Genomic DNA, 20,084 nt, shown 5'->3' with positions numbered 1-20,084 from the left:
TCTTACCTTTCAGCTAGCTTCCTTGCCTCCTCTGCTAGGATTGTCATGTTATTGGGATCTCCAGTTGTCTCTGGTGGACTAATCGACTGAAAGACACCAATGTACAAAATATGAATTTGTTTCAATGCCTCTAGAGCAACATTCGATCCCTTGAGCTGCCGGGATCCACGTTATGTTCTAGTTTGTTCAAAATTTCTACATTAGCAGTAATGATGGAATTGCTGACATAAAAGCGTGCAAAAAGGTCAAGGCGTGGTATCAAGTTCTGTTCATCGGACTTTACATGTTGGGTGTCTTTTAGGCATAGGACAAGGACAGATTTGTGGAACTGCATTGTGATTTCATGTATTCTAAGAACTGCTATGGAGCGGGATGATCTTCTTTGACCTCACTGCACTCACCACATTAGCTATGGCCACCTTGGCTCTCTCAAGCTGCTCTCTTGCAGATCCAATAAGAAGTTCGGTGCTCTCCACGCGCTCTCGGGCCTCTTGTGCTTGCTTATCAGTGTTCCGTATCATATCTCTTATGTTCTGAAGACGCTCCAGCTGGGAACTCAGCGTGGAATTTATCTCTGCTAGACGATCCAGCATCCCCTGATCCACATCTGAGAGAAAACCAACAATCAAAAAAAGACACAGGAAGAGTAACAAAAAAGAGGCTCTCCCGTTGATTTTAATGGGTGGTCGGCTGCAGCTTCCCTCATTTCTACAGGTGAAGAGGGCATAGTAAAGCATAAACTTTAATTATATTCCTTGTTGGTTAGACTGCACGGGCCAATAAACTGTTTCATTTGGAATATATACTCTTAACCACTTGTGATCTTAGACTATTATTCCCTGAGAAAGTGGTTCCAATGACCACTAGCACAAAGGAGTATGTCCTACTGAAAACACTGGTGCCAGCCGCTACCCAGCGCTCCCTGGTGTTGTTGACTGTAGCGTGATAGCCCTGTGGGAACCAGTGGTCAGATTTATGTGATTGCTGGGATCACCATGTAAACATTGTTTTTTATCCGATGCGCTGCATCTCTCTTCCCTCTAACTGATCTGAGTAGAGAGAGGCAGAATTTTACTCAAAATTTACTCAACAGTTTTGTGCAGGGATCAGTCTGATCAGTATTTTTTTTCAATAGCATTTTTTTTTTGGGGGGGGGGGGTCTACAGAATAACTGATACAGTGGTACACCTTTCCACCTAAGGAGTACCCACACAAATTTAAAGCTTTGGATAACTTTTGGCAGATATTGGTAACAAGTATCAAAAAGCACCTAGAAAAAGACTCAAGGATGTTGGTGCTAGGCTCATACAAGATCTGCTAATTGAGACCATATTAGTGTCAACAGAACTTTAGCAACTATTACCACTTCCAAGAACTCACAAGGGAATCCTACATAAAGTCACCTGATAAAAACACACAACATGCATCCTGTACATACTATGTTGCATTTCCACCATTTCCACTTCTTCCTGATCACCCAACATAATCAAACTTCAGCAATATTTCTACAACTGCCACCAATACTAAATCTGGTGACTTGTATGTCATGCGCCATCTGCAATGCTAGTCTCATCATACCTTTACTGCTCTGGGCATCCACGAGTAGGTCACTCACAGCCTTTTCAGCCTCTCGGAGCCTCTCCTCAAAGGCCTGATCGGTCTCGGTGTGATCCCCTGTTCCCAGGTTCTTAAGGAGTTCCTCTAGTTCATGCAGTTTTTCACGCTGTTCAATCACCTGTGGCAGAGATGCAAAGAGTCACAAAGTACACATATCCAGGGCTATACAATCTTCAGCCTCACAGCACTCTTGAGGTATCCCAGTTTATAGAAGGATAGATTGTTGCTCTAACCTTGTCCTTAACCAGGCGGTAGCAGGCAGGGCATTCCTGGCAGCCAGGCCCCGAGCGGTTGTAGAAATAGTTCTCTTCGCATTGGTCACAGCGGATGCCAACAAATCCATCTTTACACTCACAACGTCCATCCTCCTTGCACTGCAGGGACACTGAGCCCTCAGGATCGCAATCACACGCTGTGCAACAATATAAAGACGTGTATCTCACAGGGGATCAGCCAAGATTTGGTCAGAGACAGATTTAGTAATTTTATAAAATGTATAGATTATGTTGTAGTTAAAAGGAGACAGTTAAGCTCTAAAACAGTTCAAAGAAAAAAAAAAAGTAAATTTCACCAATATTCTATTCTATCAGACTTACGCTTGCAGCCATCTGGACCAAAGCCGAAGTGATTGGGTTCGCATCGATCACAACGCTTTCCACTGACGCCAGGCTGGCACTCACACTGCCCGCTACGAATATCACACTGGCCATTTGTGGAACCCAAGGCATTGCAGTTACACCTAGTAATTTACAGTAACATTAATAGCATGTCGCAAATGTAGGATTGTACCAGACAAGGGTTAAAATATGAGCAAGGTTGGTAAACCGAGTAACTGCGACCATTGGATGTATGGTAAATATGAACATAACTTGTATATCCCGGCTGTTTTTAAGGAGACAATGGACATGTTGCTATCTTGGGAGAAATGCTAAATGTCTGGGACGGGTCCCGATACCTCAGTAATGGGGTGTCCTCATTCCCACAGAATTAACAGCCTATTTATTTAAAAGAAATCATTGCTCACTGTCAACCTGTATTGAGACACTGAACAAAGCTAAAACATGGCATACGGCCATTATCAACTAGAGTCTTCAGCATCAATCAACTTAGATGTCATTAATATGATGCTGGCTGTGGAATTCAGAAGGTGGTTTCCTTAACCTTGGGAATGTAAAGTGTGAACTTACGCATCACAGCCTTTGCCGCTGAGCAGGTTGTAAAATCCAGGTTCGCAGGCCGAGCAGTCCCGCTCTGTGACATTGGGAAGGCACTCGCACTGACCGGTTACCTGATTACAGGTGGTTTTCCCCTTCACCGAGCCGTATGGATTACAGTTGCAGGCTGGTTGGAAAAAAAATTAGAAAGAATCAGCGTTATTTTCTCATAGCATACTGATGTTTCCCATATTAATAAAAAGCTCACTAAGAAAATGCAGGTTAATTCAATTGACCCAGAGACACTTAAATAATAAATACCTGCGTGTTACACCCCAAATACTTATATAGAGGCATGCTTAATATAGTTCCTGTATCCCCAGCCTAACCTCAGCAATCTCATCCCAGATTAACAACAAATATCTGGCACCTCTGCATTTCAGTTCTGGATTTGGGGCCAATGCTGATCCGTAGAAACCATCCTTGCAACGGTCGCAGTAAAATCCGGCTGTGTTGTAGATACATTTCAGGCATTCCCCTGTTAGGCGGTCGCAGTTCCCTACAGCATTTGGATCTATGTTACTGTTGCACTCGCAAATTCGGCATGGGCGTGGGGCTCCATTCTCACCCAGTGGGTCACCGAAATATCCATCATCGCACAGCTCACATCTCTTTCCTGACGGAAACAAAATGCGGTTGCATGTAAACACTGATCTCAACACGCTTCTAGAAGTATTATCATATTCCACAGCGCTGTACAAAGGGTAAACAGGACATTACAGAAACACAAAGGAAGATTTCAGAAACACAAAAGGTAAGGGGGACCTGCTCAAAGGAGCTTACAATTTACAAAGCAAACACGGAAATTCAGAAGGCTAGAAAAAGATGGCTTCTAGCAGTGATTGTGCGTTCTCGACTACAGCACTAAATGAACTAAAATGTCAAGTTAATTAACCAACATTGTGTTCAATATGCGTCGGTCCTGTGCAGAAGTCAATGGATGGTACTCACCCGTAGTTCCCACAGGGCAATTGGTGCAAACTACCTCCTTGGTTCTAGGAACAACGGCACAGCTGGATCCACCGGGGCAGGGACAAGGCTGGCAGTCAGAACCGGTACCAACCGTGCTGTCGCCATAATATCCTTCGCTGCACCGCTCACAGTGAGGACCAGCGGTATTATGCTGACATTGGCAAACACCTGAAAAAATAAACGTATTAAATACCTTAGGTTCTAAACTATCTAGGGCAACTAACCACAGCATGTTGAAGAGGTAGAGGTTTGCTGTGTTTTATATTACACACAGTGTGAGATTATACAGCTGCTTAAATACCAGCCTAATATAACTCCCTCTTTTGATCAATTCACAGTTAGATGGAATCTCAGATACAGATCTGGGAGAATGTACTGTATTACACATTTATGTCTGCATCTTGTAGGATAATATAAAAATAACATCAGTTACGTTACATTTAGGACATGTAATTCATTTAAGTTAGACAGTTCTAATAATCATCTACATGGCTTGATTAGTCAACCGATCCTGACACTACATTACACAGAGACATGGAGAAATATATGTACAATGCATATGTAACTTGATGATAGTTGGACATTTCCCCACTCTCTGCTGTAACCGTTCTTGCACCACGAGGAGTTCCAGTGCCCTTTCTCAAACTCACCAGATTCAGGATCACAGGAGTCGCTGTGACCATTGCAAGTGCAAGGCACGCAGGAGCTGTAAGGTCCCAAACTGGGGTTCTCTCTGCGGTAACCTGGGGCACATCGTTCACAAAACTGTCCAACATAACCCACAGGGCAGCTGCACGTTTCCACCCACGAGGCAGACGCGCCAACACCAGCTTCTGCGGTCACAAGGCTGACCTCCTCCAGAAAACCAGCACCTGCAATGAAATGACATACATCATTAAAATAAGATATATATATGATATATATGTCCCAAGGAACACCACAGAGATTGGCATTTAAACTTGTCGGATTGTTGCACAGTAAGTGAACTCACAACTATATAACTATGCCACACCCCGATATATAAAAAGTATAATTTTTAATGCTGATCAAGGTCAATTACTCACTCCGTTCGCTGTAGGTTCCCCGTATCTTAATAGCTGTCAGATTCTGCAACATCTTCTGGAATTCAAAAGATGACAAAGAAGGTCTCCAGGGATAATCAGTGGCCTCATGCAATCTAAGCGGAAATAGTCAAAAATGTAAGTATAGTCACGTGACTGATGGACAAAAAGGTAACTTTGAAGAGTTTTTATTTTCTTGAAACTATGGTGCGTGGATGTAATATGTTGTAACTGCTCATCATAGCAGATCAAGGTTGTAAAGTTATAACAGCTGAATGTCTACACATAGCCAAGTAGCCATTAAATACGATGCTGTAAAATAAATCTTTATATTTTTCCTTGTAGCTGCTTTTGTTCTTGTGCTGCTAGATTGATATACATCGACACACAAAGGCAGAACACTCACACCAGCTTAATAAGCACCACATCTATATAGGGGTATTCCCCATACATGCATACACATATCCAAGCGCCTGTCCACAGGATGCTGACAGAGTAGCTCTGACCCCAAATGCCTGCCCTATACACATACAAAAATCAGTTACCTAATTAATATAGGGTTTCCAGCTAAAAAGATACTATTTACATTATCATTAGATACCAAAAAAATGTAATATATACATTGCGTTCCAAGGATTTAAAACTCAAGTTTGAAGAAAAGTTTTTGCGATTATACATAAGATTGCTTAGTGATAATAAGTGAAAATAAGATAAACACATTTCTCTGGCAGCATTATGGGCCCTCAGGAACAGAGTTTGAAGTTCTTGGTATACTCATTTTGAGTCAATTTGAAGCACTCTTACCTGAAGACATAACTCAGGGAGTTCTCACTGGGATAAGAATTCCCTTGCGCAATCAAAGGCACAGATACCCTGAGTCCAGCACCTTCTAGGACTAAGTCCTCGGCAGAGAGGCGTGTATCACGGCGTTCAACACGGAAGCTGAATGTTAGGTTCTGACCATAGCTTAGAACTTGGTTACCAAGGAATTTTTCTGCATGAAAGGAAAAAATTCTATTATGAGAACGCGTGCTGCAGTATATCAATCCAGGCTGAGGTGTACTAAACACAAGACATTAGCACATCAGCTGGTCGGCAACTAATTTATGCTCACATTTGTGAAGAAAACTTCCATTTATGTTTACAATTGCCATAAACATACAACACTAAAATGGCAGATCCCACAGAGTTCATAGCATCATTCCCAAACACTCCTGAAAACCAATACAAAGTATGTTGTTTTTAAATGTCTAAAATGTGTTTCATCTCTAAAGCATGGCATGCACTTCCATGCAGTACACACTCTGGCCACTAGATGTCCCACTAGCCAATATCCCATTAGCGAAGCAGCTGTGACCCCTGGAACGTGACCTCCTGAAACCATCACTTCTAAAATAAACCACTTCCTGGTACTGATTTACTTCATTAAATAAAATCCCTCAAGCTATAGACTATCAGATTGTTATGATAATCGGAATCCCTAATTAACTTCCTGGGGAATATCGCCCTGTATATTTGCTTCCCAGACTAGGGACGTCATTATCACTGGTTTTACAAAGTTGCAGAGAGGTTCACAGTCTGAGCCCACTGTGTGCCAAAGGTGGGTGGCCGATTAGAGTGTTAACGTTTAGGTACGAGAGAGAGAGACCACCAAATAGTTACCAATAGACTTGTGGAAACGGACCAAAAACCAAACAAAAGATTTGTCTGAATTGTTTTTGGTCCGTTTGCACAAAAATCAGGGGGCTTTTTACATTCGGAAACAAAACTTGTGATACTAGATGAGGGCATATTTAAGTTGTTGCTATAAAAGAAAAAATATTTAACAAGTCATTATTTGTCTATGTGGACCAGCACCTTTTAAAACCTCAAGATGGACACACCTTAAGCAGGACCTTGTTGTAAAGGTGACAACTCACCTGGCGCCATGAAATAAATAGGGAAATAGCTCTCAGAAGTAACAGACAATGAGCTACTCTCAGAAATCCAGGACAGGGGGTAGTCAGACCCATCCCTCTGCTGTGCCAGCCAGCCATCCGCACCTGAAAAAAAACACACATCCAGAATCTATCATGTCCAGAACTCAACTCATTTTTGGTATTCCTGCCCAATTTAGCAAACATCTCCCTCTTCGTTCCAATCTAGAACAGATATCTACATCTTAAAGACCTCTGCTTGAAATGTCACGTGTAATAAGATAATATAATAGATAATAATAAAAAGGTCAACTTGGTTTGAAAGGAATGTTGGACACTGGAAAACAAAATAATTAGGGTGGGAAAATTAGATAAATGTGTCATATTCAGCTGTGAAATACTTAGCAGGCCCTGCTAGAAGTGAAGAACATAAATTGAGTGAACGGGTAACACTGAATCTGGAGGCTGAGAAGATACTTACCGCTCTCGAAGGTGGACACAACAGTGGTGACTCTAAAGCCCTCGACGCCGCTGCAAACTGAAGAATGGCCGTAGCAAAAGCACGGGGTGCAGCCTCGTGGGTTCGCAGCGTCCAAGTGAAAGAACCCAGGTTTACATCTAAGAAGACCATGAAATACTTGTGTTATTGGGATCTTCACTTAATGGCTCAAAGGAGGACATCGTTACTCGGAAAGAACTTTTTACTGCCATATTTTAAAAACTAGTGTTTTTCCTATTCCAGATGATTACCTCTCACAGTTGAACCCTTCCACGTTGTCTTTACAATTGCAGCGGCCAGTTTCAGCATTGCACTCATCTGTGCTGCCGGCTGGATTACATGCGCAGGGTCTGGGAAGACATAGTGGTTTAGAACCCTAACCTTTTCACATCATCCATCGGTTATTTCAGTAACGTGCCGTGTTCTGATATCCCAGATATTATAAGCTACAGTCCAGCACATTCATACCCAACATATCTCATCATATTACACACATGCATCGTGGATAAGAAGGTATAAATATTCAAGATTATCGGACGTTGGACTGATAGATATTTTCCATTCTATTGCCAAAGAAAATTACGCAGAATGATTTGCGAGCCTTGCTATCCGGCCCATTACCTGCATCCGGCCTCAGTGAGGGAGTGGAAGCCGGGCTGGCATCGGTCACACTTCTCACCCATCACACCCGGCTTACAGCTGCAGCGGCCAAAGTTATCACACTGTGTGCTGAGGGAGCCTGCAAAGGAAATGATTGCAAGTTGGCTTATCTATGAATTGTCAGCTCTTGTGGTACATTTTCAAGTCACTGTACTATCCTTCCCAATCTCAGCAGTGATGTCTGGGTGTTATTTAGGCATCTTAAAGAACAAGTCTATATTTGTCCTTTAGACACAGTGTGGTGGTGTCAGTAAAGATGTTGCGGGTGCACATTTTATTTAAGCCTTATGGCTCTGACCACCCGAAAGGCCAATAACAGATTATTAACGTAGCTCACAAAGGAAACGCCACGTCTCAATTAATCTTTTGTAGCTTTGCAATACAATTTTATAGAGGTTCTTTGTGTCCCTACAACAGCAACGCTTTGTCATCTTTCATTAGCCACATAAAAATATCACCTCTTGCTTTGTAGAAGACCAAAGCAACCCATCATGAGCCATTTATGGAGGAAGGCTTCAGAAACAATAAATCCCACCTCACCCCCCCAGATAACAGAATTCCGAGCGATCAGGTTTAAGGCCACATTAATAAAGATACTGCTGTGACCATGTAATAAAGCAGAACAGGCACACTGGAAAGAAAACACCACATATTAACATATACTGGGCAATCCAATGCACACAATGTTATATGTACAGTGTTAAAATCATGCGCAACCCCCTCCCCTAAAAGTTTAGAGAGTTTAATGGATTAAAACCATGCGTGGTATCTCCATGTGAGGTCCTTTTGTTTAGAAGACAGCAGGGGGCTTATTTATATTGCTGTGTAAAACCTGACACTACCCACTCAAGACCACTGTTTACAAAGCAAATTGCTGTTTGTTTCAAGTCCAGAGAAGGATTTATCATGAGGGATGTGAAAATAAACACGGTGGTGTCAGAGATAAAGCTATTTATCATACATTACATCCTAGGGGTCTGCTCTCAGATATTTGTGTATATTTTATATGGCAGGGATGTTGTCCCACATTGCCTAAACTCTCATTCGGTATTTTGGGGCACAGTATAGCGGGGATTACTTTTGTACGTGTTCATGCATGAAACACACACGGCTGAATGAAGACTTGGAACATTAGTTACAGAATACCCGAGCCCAGATTTTTCTTAAAAACGTCTGTCTCAATGATACAAGCATCATCTCTAACAAAGGTGGGGGCAGTGTTTATATTAGGGGATTACCCACTAAACTGTGAGCACGCACGCAAACTGCATGTGTGTGTGTATGCATACACCCGTGTGTATGCATAATGAATTAAAAGGCTTAAAGTAAAATGAAACTTTATTGTAATCCTTAAAACAGCAATTAAGCAAACGTTACTTATTTGAAAAGGTTTGCACAACCATCGTCTTAAATGTATAAAAACGTACCTTATCGCTGAGCACTTCAGGCCGCCTCTCTGTCTGAAGTGCGGATACGGCACATATTGCACATTATACAGAACTATATACGTTCCGAAATGTAAAGCGAGCCGAGACAGTTGTACGTACCCACGGAGTTGCAGTGGCAGGGCTGACAGGGTTCTTCGCTGCCCTGTCTGTAATAGTTTTCACGGCAGCGTTCACAGTTTGGTCCGTCCGTGTTGTCCGCACACCCCGTACAATGACCGCCGTGCCCAGTAGAGCGGTACAGCTCCGGGTCGAAGTAACATTCCTGAGAGCGGCCATTACAATTACAAGCTGCAGACAAAAACCAGGGATTAGTAACATCAAAAAGGATCAAAAGATATATATAGCTGATTTAATCATGTAACAGACCTCTCATATAAAATCCTCATAAAAGTATACTGTCTTAAGTCTTTCAATTAAAATCCAACAATATCCACATTCAAGCTGCAAGGCAAGCGCAATCTGACATGGTCCGGTAGCGTCAACAAACTGACCCTAAGCTTAACTGCATGCTACCTTTTTAACAAAATGAGATGTGTTTCAGAAATAGTTAAGATTGGAGTTCTTTGCTAAAATGGTATATAAATACAGCAAGTAGTACTGAGGCATCCAGAACTCCAGGCTTTCAACACAGACCCCCTGAAGGAATGCTCATCAACCTTTTACACTCATTAGCAAGATAATTAATCATGAAGCAGACCACATAGGACGGTACTAATGTACATAACCCATCATCTGGTAAGTATCTTGGGGCCATTAATGAGAATTTTTTTTTACCAGGGTTACTAGCAAGACAAGGGATTTTTAGTCTTTGGTGAAGCTCGCTACCTCATAAAGTATGCATAGAGATTACAAATAAAGTAAAAAAAAGTTTTTATGCTTTCTTTACAAGAATAACTTGCTGTGGGATGATGTCATTTTTTTTAATTTTTTTTTATAAGTGGGGCACGTTGGTGCCGGATGTGCCGTTGCAATGCTTTGTGGGAAAACAAATGACTTACGCAGACACTCATTGGCATTGTTGGCGGTCGCCCTTCTCCAGGGTCGGTCATTGTAGAAAGGCAAACACTTCTCACAGTCGGCACCGTACGTGTTGTGCTTGCAGTTGCAAACCAGCCTCTGGAACTCATTGCGGACGCATTCGCTGGCGTGGCCGTTGCACTTGCACCTGACAGCGAAAGAGGGGTAATGAGTAATAGGGACAAAGCTTATGGGAAGGTAGTAAATGTGACTGCGCACAATTTCCTTCACAAACCTGTAAGAGACTCACCTGCCCCCGACTGCAAAGTCAGAAATGGCGTAATAGTAAGATTTGAGCACCTTGGGGTCACTGAACACTTCATCACCAAAGGTATTCAGCCTGTTCAGGGACACACGGATATCTGTGGCTGTCACCCACTCCTGTAGTTACCAAGAAAAGAGGAATATAATGCTTATTATCACAATGTAACCACTGTATTTATGTGAACAGGTGAATTGTTCTCCTTACCTGTGTAAGCATCCAAGAAATAATTTTGCTTAGGATACCTACAGCCTAGCACAACAACAACCAAAATAATGAATATGAGGGGGCATCACGAGTTTGTGGATTCACACAGAGTCACATCTCATTATAATATCTCCCCAGTGAAACCCAAGGATCAATCAATGAACTTTGTGGTTTTCAGAGAATAACCACATGAAGTTCTTTATCGGAAAATATATTTTTGCCAAAATCCCCTCGCCGATTCCCAGGATACGACTCCACTGGTATATATGGAATTTGAATCCTTAAAACTGTATATGTTGATCTAGTGAAGCTGTGATCTATAACAAATTAATATGCTGCTATACAAGGGCTGTTGGTTTAGATTTTTAGGACCTAAAATTAAACATTCAGAGGAAGAGCTTGAGAAATGTCTGGTTAAGAAAACACAACACTAACAAACAACAGATCTTGCAATGTTCGTTCACCACCTGCAGCTGGCCTTAAAATATGTTGTTGTTGAACATCGTGCGCCATTACAAAGTATTTGGCAAATGCAAGAGACCTGTTTTTTGTTTTTTTTATTATTTATTGCTTTGCAAAGATATTATATATATATATAAATAAAAAAATGCCACATAATACAACCCCATCATGTTTTAAAATGTGGAATATTCCTCAATTCTGCATACCTGTAGAACGGGGCTATTGTCAAAGTTGTAAGCGCTGGGTCTGCCCTCCAGCGTAGAGAAGGCCACATTCCCTCCCGTCAGCGGAGAAATGTCGCTAAATTCGTCTGTGCAAAGAGCCTGCTGTTCGTCCTCCCCAGTGCGGATGAAGGCCCGGCTGGACTTCAGGTACGTGTTCTCACAGGAACCGCTGTAATACTGGTACGGGATCCATGGACCATCCTCTCGAGTTCTTTTATATAAAACAAAGCTTTCTGGTCGGCTTGTGTGGAACTTCAAGCGGACGTAAGTGATGTCAAAGGACTTCCCTGAAAAGAAGCAGTTATAGGAAGGCGTTAGTTTCAGGAAGATTTGCGGTCTCGTACCCCCCTTGAAGGAGGCATGGTGCGCGGTTTTTATTTCCGCGATTAGTAAGGTAAATCCAGTTTGCTTCAGTCTCTGCCATTCCAAACAGCGTTTTAGACTGAAAATGCTGCTTAGTAGCTCATCTGGTGGCTGCCTACTGCTAGACGATGCCAGGTACACACACATTTAATGTATATAAAGTGGCAGAATGTGTTGATGTCCTCCCGATGTACATTCCCATTGATGCCCAAAGTCCATGCCCCTGGCACACAGCCTTACAGGTGCTTTTCACTGGAACTGCCCTTACAAAAAATGAAGTCTCCCCCATCCAAGTTATACTTACAAAACCTGGGTTTAAGAGGCTAGAATTCTTGCCCAAGGCACATTTTCTGCAGTTTCAGCCATGGAAAAAATTTGCTAGAGATAATACTTAACTAAACTGCATTTGTTATTGAAACTAGGACTTAAAAAGCACTGAATGTAATTAAGTCAGTCTTTCCAATTTGTAGAATGTCTGGAGCTTCAGGTTGGGAAATAACGCAAAAGAAAGTGATCCCTTCAAGAAACAGAAGTTAGAAGAGTAAATGACTAAGGGAGAAAAAATCCCTATTAAAAATGAAAAAATAATAAGACACAAAACCAAACGAAAGACATGGGAGCAACGTAGACAGCCGCCCCCACGCAATCATCTCACAGAACATCTGGCACCAGTGTCCCGCACGAACGTTCCCAGGATGATCTGCACAGCTGCAAACCAGCTGTTCCGTTGTTGATTTATGGAAGGAATATATACAAAGTCAACTAGCTGTACCAGCGGCTGCTGTCCAAGCTCCAGAATCCTACGGACAGACCATAACCGGCTCAGCGAGATTCCTAAACCCCTGTGACAGAAGATCTAGCGCTCTCCAGCTGCAAAGCAGAGACCAGATCATCTTGAAGTGGACATACTTTAACAAGCCCAATTTCCAATCAAAGGGGGAATACAGAACAGAGGAACAAAAATAAGATATGGGAAAAAAAGGTAGAAAAACAAACCACCCAACAGTAATGAGCACCATGCATATGGGCATTGAAATCCATGGTGTACCCTTCACCTTGCTGTGCAAAACCCAACTTTCAGTTCCCCTGCTATTGTTTAAAGACCCCCCACGCAATGTCTGCTTCTGGCCCCTAACCAGATCACTGCAGCTATCCGATTCTTTTCTCCACTTCCCCATGCAGACGCAGATGGTTAGAGGTCTCTCTCGTCCAGGATGTATACTGTACTAAACAAAATTCCACGCACTCCATGGGAGCGGGTAAGCAGAGGAAAACATAGTAAAAGGGACAAACAGGTGCAGAAAAGAATACGAAGTAAGATTCCATAATGCATTTTGAGAGAGACAGAGAGTGTCCATGAGAGACATTTGGGCTGCACACATTGGGTGCCACGAGAACAAAGGGCACTGTGACCCTTGAGATCTCAAATTAAAAAAAGCGTACGTCGCAAAGATATAAAATTATTATAGGGATGTGGGGTTCATGATCCAAAGCCAGCTCTGCCAGTATGCATACACAATCGGAACTGCATTGATTGTCGTTCCTTGACAGTTGCCCAATATCGCAATGGACTCAACAGCAGCTTGCCATGTGGTTATATATGGGTTTAAGTTGGAAAGCAACTATGTGTTAATGCCACAGTGACTATGACTGTGGGGTCTTTATGAATTATGTGGATAAAATACCCAGAATCACAAGCCCTGTATAACTGTGACGTTCGCTCAGAAGATTCCCAACAGATAGAGGAAGGACACCCAGACTGCCACCAACATCCATCCAGATTCAGTACTACTCGGTAATTATGAAAGAGCGTCTGGCACGTTGTATTGTTTCAGTGAAGTTTTTCCGTTTAAGGCCATACAGAAACGGGTGGTCCGTAGTCGCTGGCCTGTGCAGACAGCTATAACCCCATTAGCAGACACTTGTCTCAGAATGTGCTATTTGTGGAATCTGACAACAGCCGGCTCCTCACATCTACCTCATCCGCTATACCCTCACATGCCGGCTATTTTGTCAAGGCTCAGAATATCGGAGTAAACCAGTCACAAGGTCTGATACTCTGTTCTGAAAGCACAAACCCAAATGCTAATCTGTCTGGTCATAACATGCATTCCCAGAAAGACGCGTAAAACACATAAAACCAGTTAGGATCATAGGAAAGTTGCAGCAGATAACCCGATATCTTCTGTTCCCCACAATACATTTCAAAGGGGGTTCACTCACAATTCAAAGTGAATCCCATGCTTTTACCTTCTAGAAGCAGAATATTATAATTTGTGCCTGATTTTATTTACCCAAACACACATCAGACAACGAAGCTGAGCACATTACCTCTATAAATCAGAACATGACGGATGATTATGAAGAAAGGTTGCTCATTCAACATAACCTATTTCTCTGTGAACATTAATACATTTACATTATACCATTAAAAAAATAGAAAAGTTGCAGTATTATTGGCTATATCCCAAATTCAATCTCTCTACCTCTCCATCCGCATCATCCAGGCTAATTACCAAGATCACAGCCTACCATGTGGGTGAAGTAAGTATGAGAAGCGGAACAGCGTTTTGTGTACACAGATCTAACAACTGGCCCTTTGGGATGACCAAACGATAATAAAATTAGTAGATACATTCCTGGCTTTGCATGTTATCCTGAATTCTGCGTAATTGTGTGGGTGACTGATAATTATTAATTCAATGCTGTTGACGGTCTAGCAGAAATCCTGGAAATATCCTTCCCTCCTGGAGACTCTGTTTTTCCTTCTTTATGATATGCCTCCCAGAGGGGACAAAGTATACATTGCACACTTCCTAGTATTGCTATTGTGAGGATTTTGGTGCCAAAAGCTACCGCAAAACACATCTTAATCTCTAAAAACAAACAATGACCTAACTGATAAGGGGGTTTCATGGGTAATGGTTTCTGATGTACTGGAAAGCCACTGTCCTTTACAAATCTAGGATGACCTATCCCCCGGTAAAGATCATGATACCTTTAACTCCTTCATGGACCTGAAATATAACATGCAGGATATACATACATACATATACACACAACATTTGTTGACATGATCAAGCATCATTGAGCCATGAGGGGTTTCATGGAGAAGTGGTAAATACACTATTGATAATGTTAATTAGAGCCCAGGACCAAAGTGGTCACTGGTACCAGTAAGCAAAAAAAAAAAAAAAAAAAGTCGCACACCCATCCAGCAGCTAGACCTCCACGTCAAACCTATTTCTCTGACACACGGTTGACACAGAGGGGGTTTGAAACCTAAATACACACCTACACAGTTTACGTCATGATTTAAGGAAAACATGGTCAAAGGTAATTAAAAGGATATAGAGAGCGGTTTCTTATTCTCATTTTTAATGCATTTCAGACTCAAATGCATTATACTACATGAAAAATTACTGGGGAAATGAGACTCCGGCCTAATGTTCCACCTCCATCTGGCTGAAACCAGGAAGAATGCACATGGTTGATATATGCATTTTACATTAATATAAATATATATTTACGTCAGTAGTCATAGGTACGAGGTTTTGACAGATATTTTATTACCATTTATTTAAATAGTGCTTGGGTACAGAGCATAAGTAAAATAAGACAAACATATTCAGACTAAAATACACACACATCTATCTATATCCTTTAATGTGATAAGTTACGTAGCAATTTGCAGGGACATATTTGTTGGTACGAGGACTGCACTACTACTACTCTTTATACATAACTCCCACAGTGGCTCTTTTTATCTTTTAAATAGCAAGAAAAATGCACTTTGAAGTACCTCTCGAAGAACGGTTACCTAACACTCTACTGCCGGCCCTCATCAGAGGCCGCCGACCTGGGATAAAACGGCGGACGTTTTTATAAAACCTGGTTTGTTTGCATGAAACGCTTTTTCTTCTTTTTACCGGGCTATGCCCCCCACCGCACCATGCCAGTTTGTTAGTAGTGATGAGGGCTGCGGGATGCTGGAAATTTGTAGCCTGGAAAGGGACTAATTATGTGCAATGTTGACAAATCAAGCTGTGTGATAATTAAAGCCCCAACTCCCTTAACGAATAAGCAACAAACAGTAATCCATTATTCCCCAGCCCTGAGAAAACCAAACTGGAAATCAAAGAGTAGACCTTCACAAGGTCTGTACACACAGCTGTTAACGGGAGTTGGAAACATTTGTTACACACGGAGGACTATTGAAAATCTCGGCACTCGCTGTGCAACATGTGGATTTCAACATACTTTTTTAAAACACTTTGATAAGCAAGGTGATTTTTCCATACACGTGCCAATCATGGTCTGTGTTTAATATGAGGTGCGGTGGGAGAAATTCAGCACAGCTGAGCTTAAGTTATCAATTCACTGAGAGCAGATCCTAAACCTATGACTGATCCTACGGCACGGTTTAAGATCTTGGTTATAGGCTGGGTTACATATGGAATGGCTGGAAAGGTCAGCCATTTGAAGGAGACTCTTCTACCGTAACAGAGGGAGGAAGAGGACAAGAATGTTTCCCATAGCGGGGGGGGGGGAATCTCAAACCCACATCTAACCTGTCGCAGATTATAATGTGTACTTAAGGCTTCCCATTGCAACTCCCCAGTTGTTCCCATGCCAATGGATGCCACAAGGAGTTCTCCCGCTTTAATTTACTGCAGCCGTCCCTTTATTTAGGCTGTGAAGGACTGATGATATCTACGCACCAGCAATTAACATCCTAATTGTAACCATCAACAAAAATAAATGTTTAGAAGAATAGCTACCATCAATACGTAGCCAATGCTTTTTTCATATTTATAAAGATCCAAGCCACATAGCAGTTAAGTCATTGTATACATCACATTTTGTAGTGGATTGGAGTGCATTGTATCCTATTGTATCAGATACCCTCCAGTAACTTGGAAGAGACCCATTACATCTGATATGCCTGAAAGACATCCTTTTCCATTTCATGGAGTAACCTTGTCCTTGTAACCTCTGGTTGAAGCTAGTTCCTGTACTTCATGTAATCTTTACCATTTACTTGAGGTTGAGCAATGTATACGAAGCTAACAGAGAGATGCCCAGGGAGGGACATTAAAGAAGGAGCTTAACATAAACATTGGTTTTAAAAGGCTGAATAAAAGAGAAAACCTGTTTCGGTTGTACGGTACAATAAAGACTTCTTTTGTAAGCGTCATTGCTTCTTTAACCGTAGTGTAATCTTTAAGTTCATCACGAGTACTTTTTGTTTGGCAGGAAGCCGCACAGGAAACCCATTAAACCTAAACCATCTGACCGCAGACTAAGCTAACATCTTGTGTGCAGCTGCAAGCCCCCCAGAGGTGGGGGAAACAATTAAACGTTACGCAAGACAGCGAAGACTCGACATACATGTCACATTCGGCGCATGGGGTGGTACACACTTTTTTTTTTTAAACAAATCACTTTATTCTACTGTGAGAAAGCCAAAGAAATTCACAGAATTCCTCCAAGACTCTAAAACGGTTAATATATAACGGAAAGCTACTGAGCGGAGAACATAAAAATCCATTATTGTGATATAGGACTCTATGTACGGACATATGGAAAGTGAGCGGGGCCATCAATCCCATCTTGGTCCCCTTTGTCGCGGTTTAAAGGTCCAGCCCTACACGTTGGCTGCTAGAGAAAGACAAGCGGTTCATTCTAAAATGATCTGTTCTAGCTGCGGTAAATCTCTTTGAAACTAATAATTTGTGAAATGCATCATCCTTTAAAACGTGCAATTTTTTTTTTAGAACTTGAAGAATGAATTTTCTTGTCCAAGAGAGCAAGTGTAATTTTAAAATTGAAAGGCCTCGTGGCAGTTACATGTTCCCACAGCAAATCTTTCATTTTTAAGGGAACAGCGTGTTCCACCACTGACCCCATAACCATCATAAATAATTTATTTACAGAGGATGCACCTCTGCGCCACTGAATGTTTCAAGAGTTCTTCTAATCTGGAAGGCAGAAAGGGTATATCATTATAATGTAACGGTTACCTGGCAACGCAATCTAAGACGAGCACCAATGATATACAGAAAAAGCGATTCCCACTCACTGTGGTATGGGTGGGTGACAGGCCCCCTATAAAATGGGTCAGTCTACTTTAATAAAAACATTGAAAACTGCATATTCTGCATTTCTGGACTTTTGCCAATCACTGGAAGCACTTTTTTGTATATAGTTTTGTACATGAATTGCACACTTTTTTGCACAGTGCATAATTTTTTTTCAGGGATATTTTTGGGCTTGTACTGGGTCACAGCACAGGGCACAGATAAAGGAGCAGACTACCGCAAATCCCATGTGGGAGCAGGGTCACCTAAAAAAGTCCCGGCTTTGTTGGTTGGGGGGTTAGGTAGGTCTTATGAACACCACACCCCTCAACTCTATTTCAGTGGCCCTAACCCTTGCAAAGAAGGGCCTAGAGGATCTGGTGCTCCCTTAGGCCTTTTGGCTGGGGGAGAGAAGGGAGGGACCGCATATCCCTGCAGGGAGTGCAACCCCCCAAAAAATGAAGGGGACTTACTGTCCACCATGGCCTCCTGGCACCACTGGCACTTTTTTCTTTGTCTTTGCACAGGAGCCACTGACCTCGGGTCTTCAATTAAAAAAAAGCAAATTCTGGACTTCTACTAAACACACAACCTATATATTTGTTAGTTAAAAGAAAAAAATAATTTGCATAACCGGTACGTGTTATAGTTCCGTAGTAGAAACAACAAGCATAAAGGGAAGGTAACCCCCTGTACATTGCAGGGATCGCTGAAGCACATCATGATTTACCTTACGCCATCATTTTACATTCTGTGCAAAGTGTCCATGAGAGCGTCTTTGTTTAAATAACACTACGAGTCAGTAATGACTTTCGCTGCTGAAACACCACACTGAGCGGATTCTTTACGGTAATGCTAACGAAGTCTGTTAATTACCACAGGTGGTATGATAAGATTGCACTACAGAGCTAGGATGCATACAAATTGCCAATAATAGTTTATTATGAGAGACTTTCAAAAGTAAAAAAAAAAAAAAAAGATCTGATACTAGATAAAAGTTAAACGATTTGATGGGAGCTACTATGATAAAATAATAAAATGGTGGCAAACAGTGTGAATGGATTACACACACATACCTAATTATTGCTTTGAACACGTGAAACGTGATTTATGCGTAGACACTTTAGCAGACATTACGTTGAAATAATCCGCTTTTGTCAATATACTGCGCTAGACTGGAGAAAATCTGTACAATTATGGTTCAAAAGAAATAAAGATGGCAGAGGTACTAGGAACGCAGGAAATGGAAGGGTAGTTTCGCTTAGCCAAAAACCACTACCTCCCACCCTGAGATTAAAGGATACTCTGGAGGCCTGGTAATCAGCCCCAGGCCAGGCTCTAAGGGGTAACATATTCTTCTCTTCTCACATTTGTGACAATTGCATACATCACATCATTAGTGTTACATGTACTATAAGATTGCATCATAAGTCAATAACACAAGAAATGAAACCTTTTATGTAAGCATACAAGTTATAAGAGTGTGTAGCAATAGTAGAGACCAGTCATAAAAAGGTGGGACGTCCACCATTGAGCGTCATGGTCTCTGAAGCTACGTATCTATCAACTCCCCTTCTTGTCAAACAATATGTGTGTGGCACTTTTACTCGTTATGGTACATATATATATATATATATATATATATATATTATATATAAAAACACTTTCACATAGCTTCTGTATTGTCGAATACTTAATATAAATAGCTTTCCGTTTCTCCGCTTCCGCAGCACCCCCATTCTATTTGTGTTCAGCTAAACGGGAGACTGACAGGGGTGAGCTCTGCGTTGATTAGTTCCACAGTACCCGTTTCATTTTTTTCCTTTCTTAACATGTTTATAAGCCTTAGTCACCAAGGTAAAGTATATAGAGCGGAAGGTGGCTCCATGGAGGATGCTCCCTGCAGAGGTAATTGAGCTGTGTGAAATGAATACGCGTCTTAGAGAGGCATCTCTTCAGGATGACTGCAAAGCAAAGCCAAAAATGTAACAAGGATCACTGGGAAATTCCTGGGCGAAGGAATAATTTTACAGCGAAGTAACGAAAACAAAACGAAATACTGAATACCGGTAGTTTTTATTT

At 41.7% G+C, this 20,084-nt stretch overlaps 1 protein-coding gene across 1 annotated transcript in view; it reads right to left on the bottom strand.

The window, feature by feature from the left end:
- The window catches only part of LOC149288412 (laminin subunit gamma-1), a 44,722-nt gene that overhangs the window by 7,483 nt on the left and 17,155 nt on the right, over positions 1 to 20,084 (bottom strand). Inside the window, exons 2-20 of the mRNA XM_089491604.1 lie at positions 11,542 to 11,846; positions 10,655 to 10,785; positions 10,386 to 10,552; positions 9,487 to 9,675; positions 7,901 to 8,018; positions 7,531 to 7,629; positions 7,262 to 7,398; positions 6,784 to 6,906; positions 5,669 to 5,858; positions 4,868 to 4,980; positions 4,454 to 4,675; positions 3,783 to 3,971; positions 3,202 to 3,447; positions 2,805 to 2,958; positions 2,214 to 2,356; positions 1,851 to 2,029; positions 1,579 to 1,735; positions 402 to 607; positions 7 to 86 (exon numbers count right to left, since the gene is read on the bottom strand). Of these exons, the coding sequence (XP_089347730.1) occupies positions 7 to 86; positions 402 to 607; positions 1,579 to 1,735; positions 1,851 to 2,029; positions 2,214 to 2,356; positions 2,805 to 2,958; positions 3,202 to 3,447; positions 3,783 to 3,971; positions 4,454 to 4,675; positions 4,868 to 4,980; positions 5,669 to 5,858; positions 6,784 to 6,906; positions 7,262 to 7,398; positions 7,531 to 7,629; positions 7,901 to 8,018; positions 9,487 to 9,675; positions 10,386 to 10,552; positions 10,655 to 10,785; positions 11,542 to 11,846 (3,148 nt within the window). The remainder of the gene's footprint in view (positions 1 to 6; positions 87 to 401; positions 608 to 1,578; positions 1,736 to 1,850; positions 2,030 to 2,213; positions 2,357 to 2,804; positions 2,959 to 3,201; positions 3,448 to 3,782; positions 3,972 to 4,453; positions 4,676 to 4,867; positions 4,981 to 5,668; positions 5,859 to 6,783; positions 6,907 to 7,261; positions 7,399 to 7,530; positions 7,630 to 7,900; positions 8,019 to 9,486; positions 9,676 to 10,385; positions 10,553 to 10,654; positions 10,786 to 11,541; positions 11,847 to 20,084) is intronic.

The sequence above is a fragment of the Sceloporus occidentalis genome, unplaced genomic scaffold, assembly GCF_023333645.1.
Source record: "Sceloporus occidentalis isolate IW3139 unplaced genomic scaffold, rSceOcc1.0.p SCAF_51, whole genome shotgun sequence".
Lineage (NCBI taxonomy): Eukaryota > Metazoa > Chordata > Lepidosauria > Squamata > Phrynosomatidae > Sceloporus > Sceloporus occidentalis.
The sequence above is the reverse complement of the archived record's forward strand: the minus strand, read 5'-3'. Positions and strand labels throughout refer to the sequence as shown.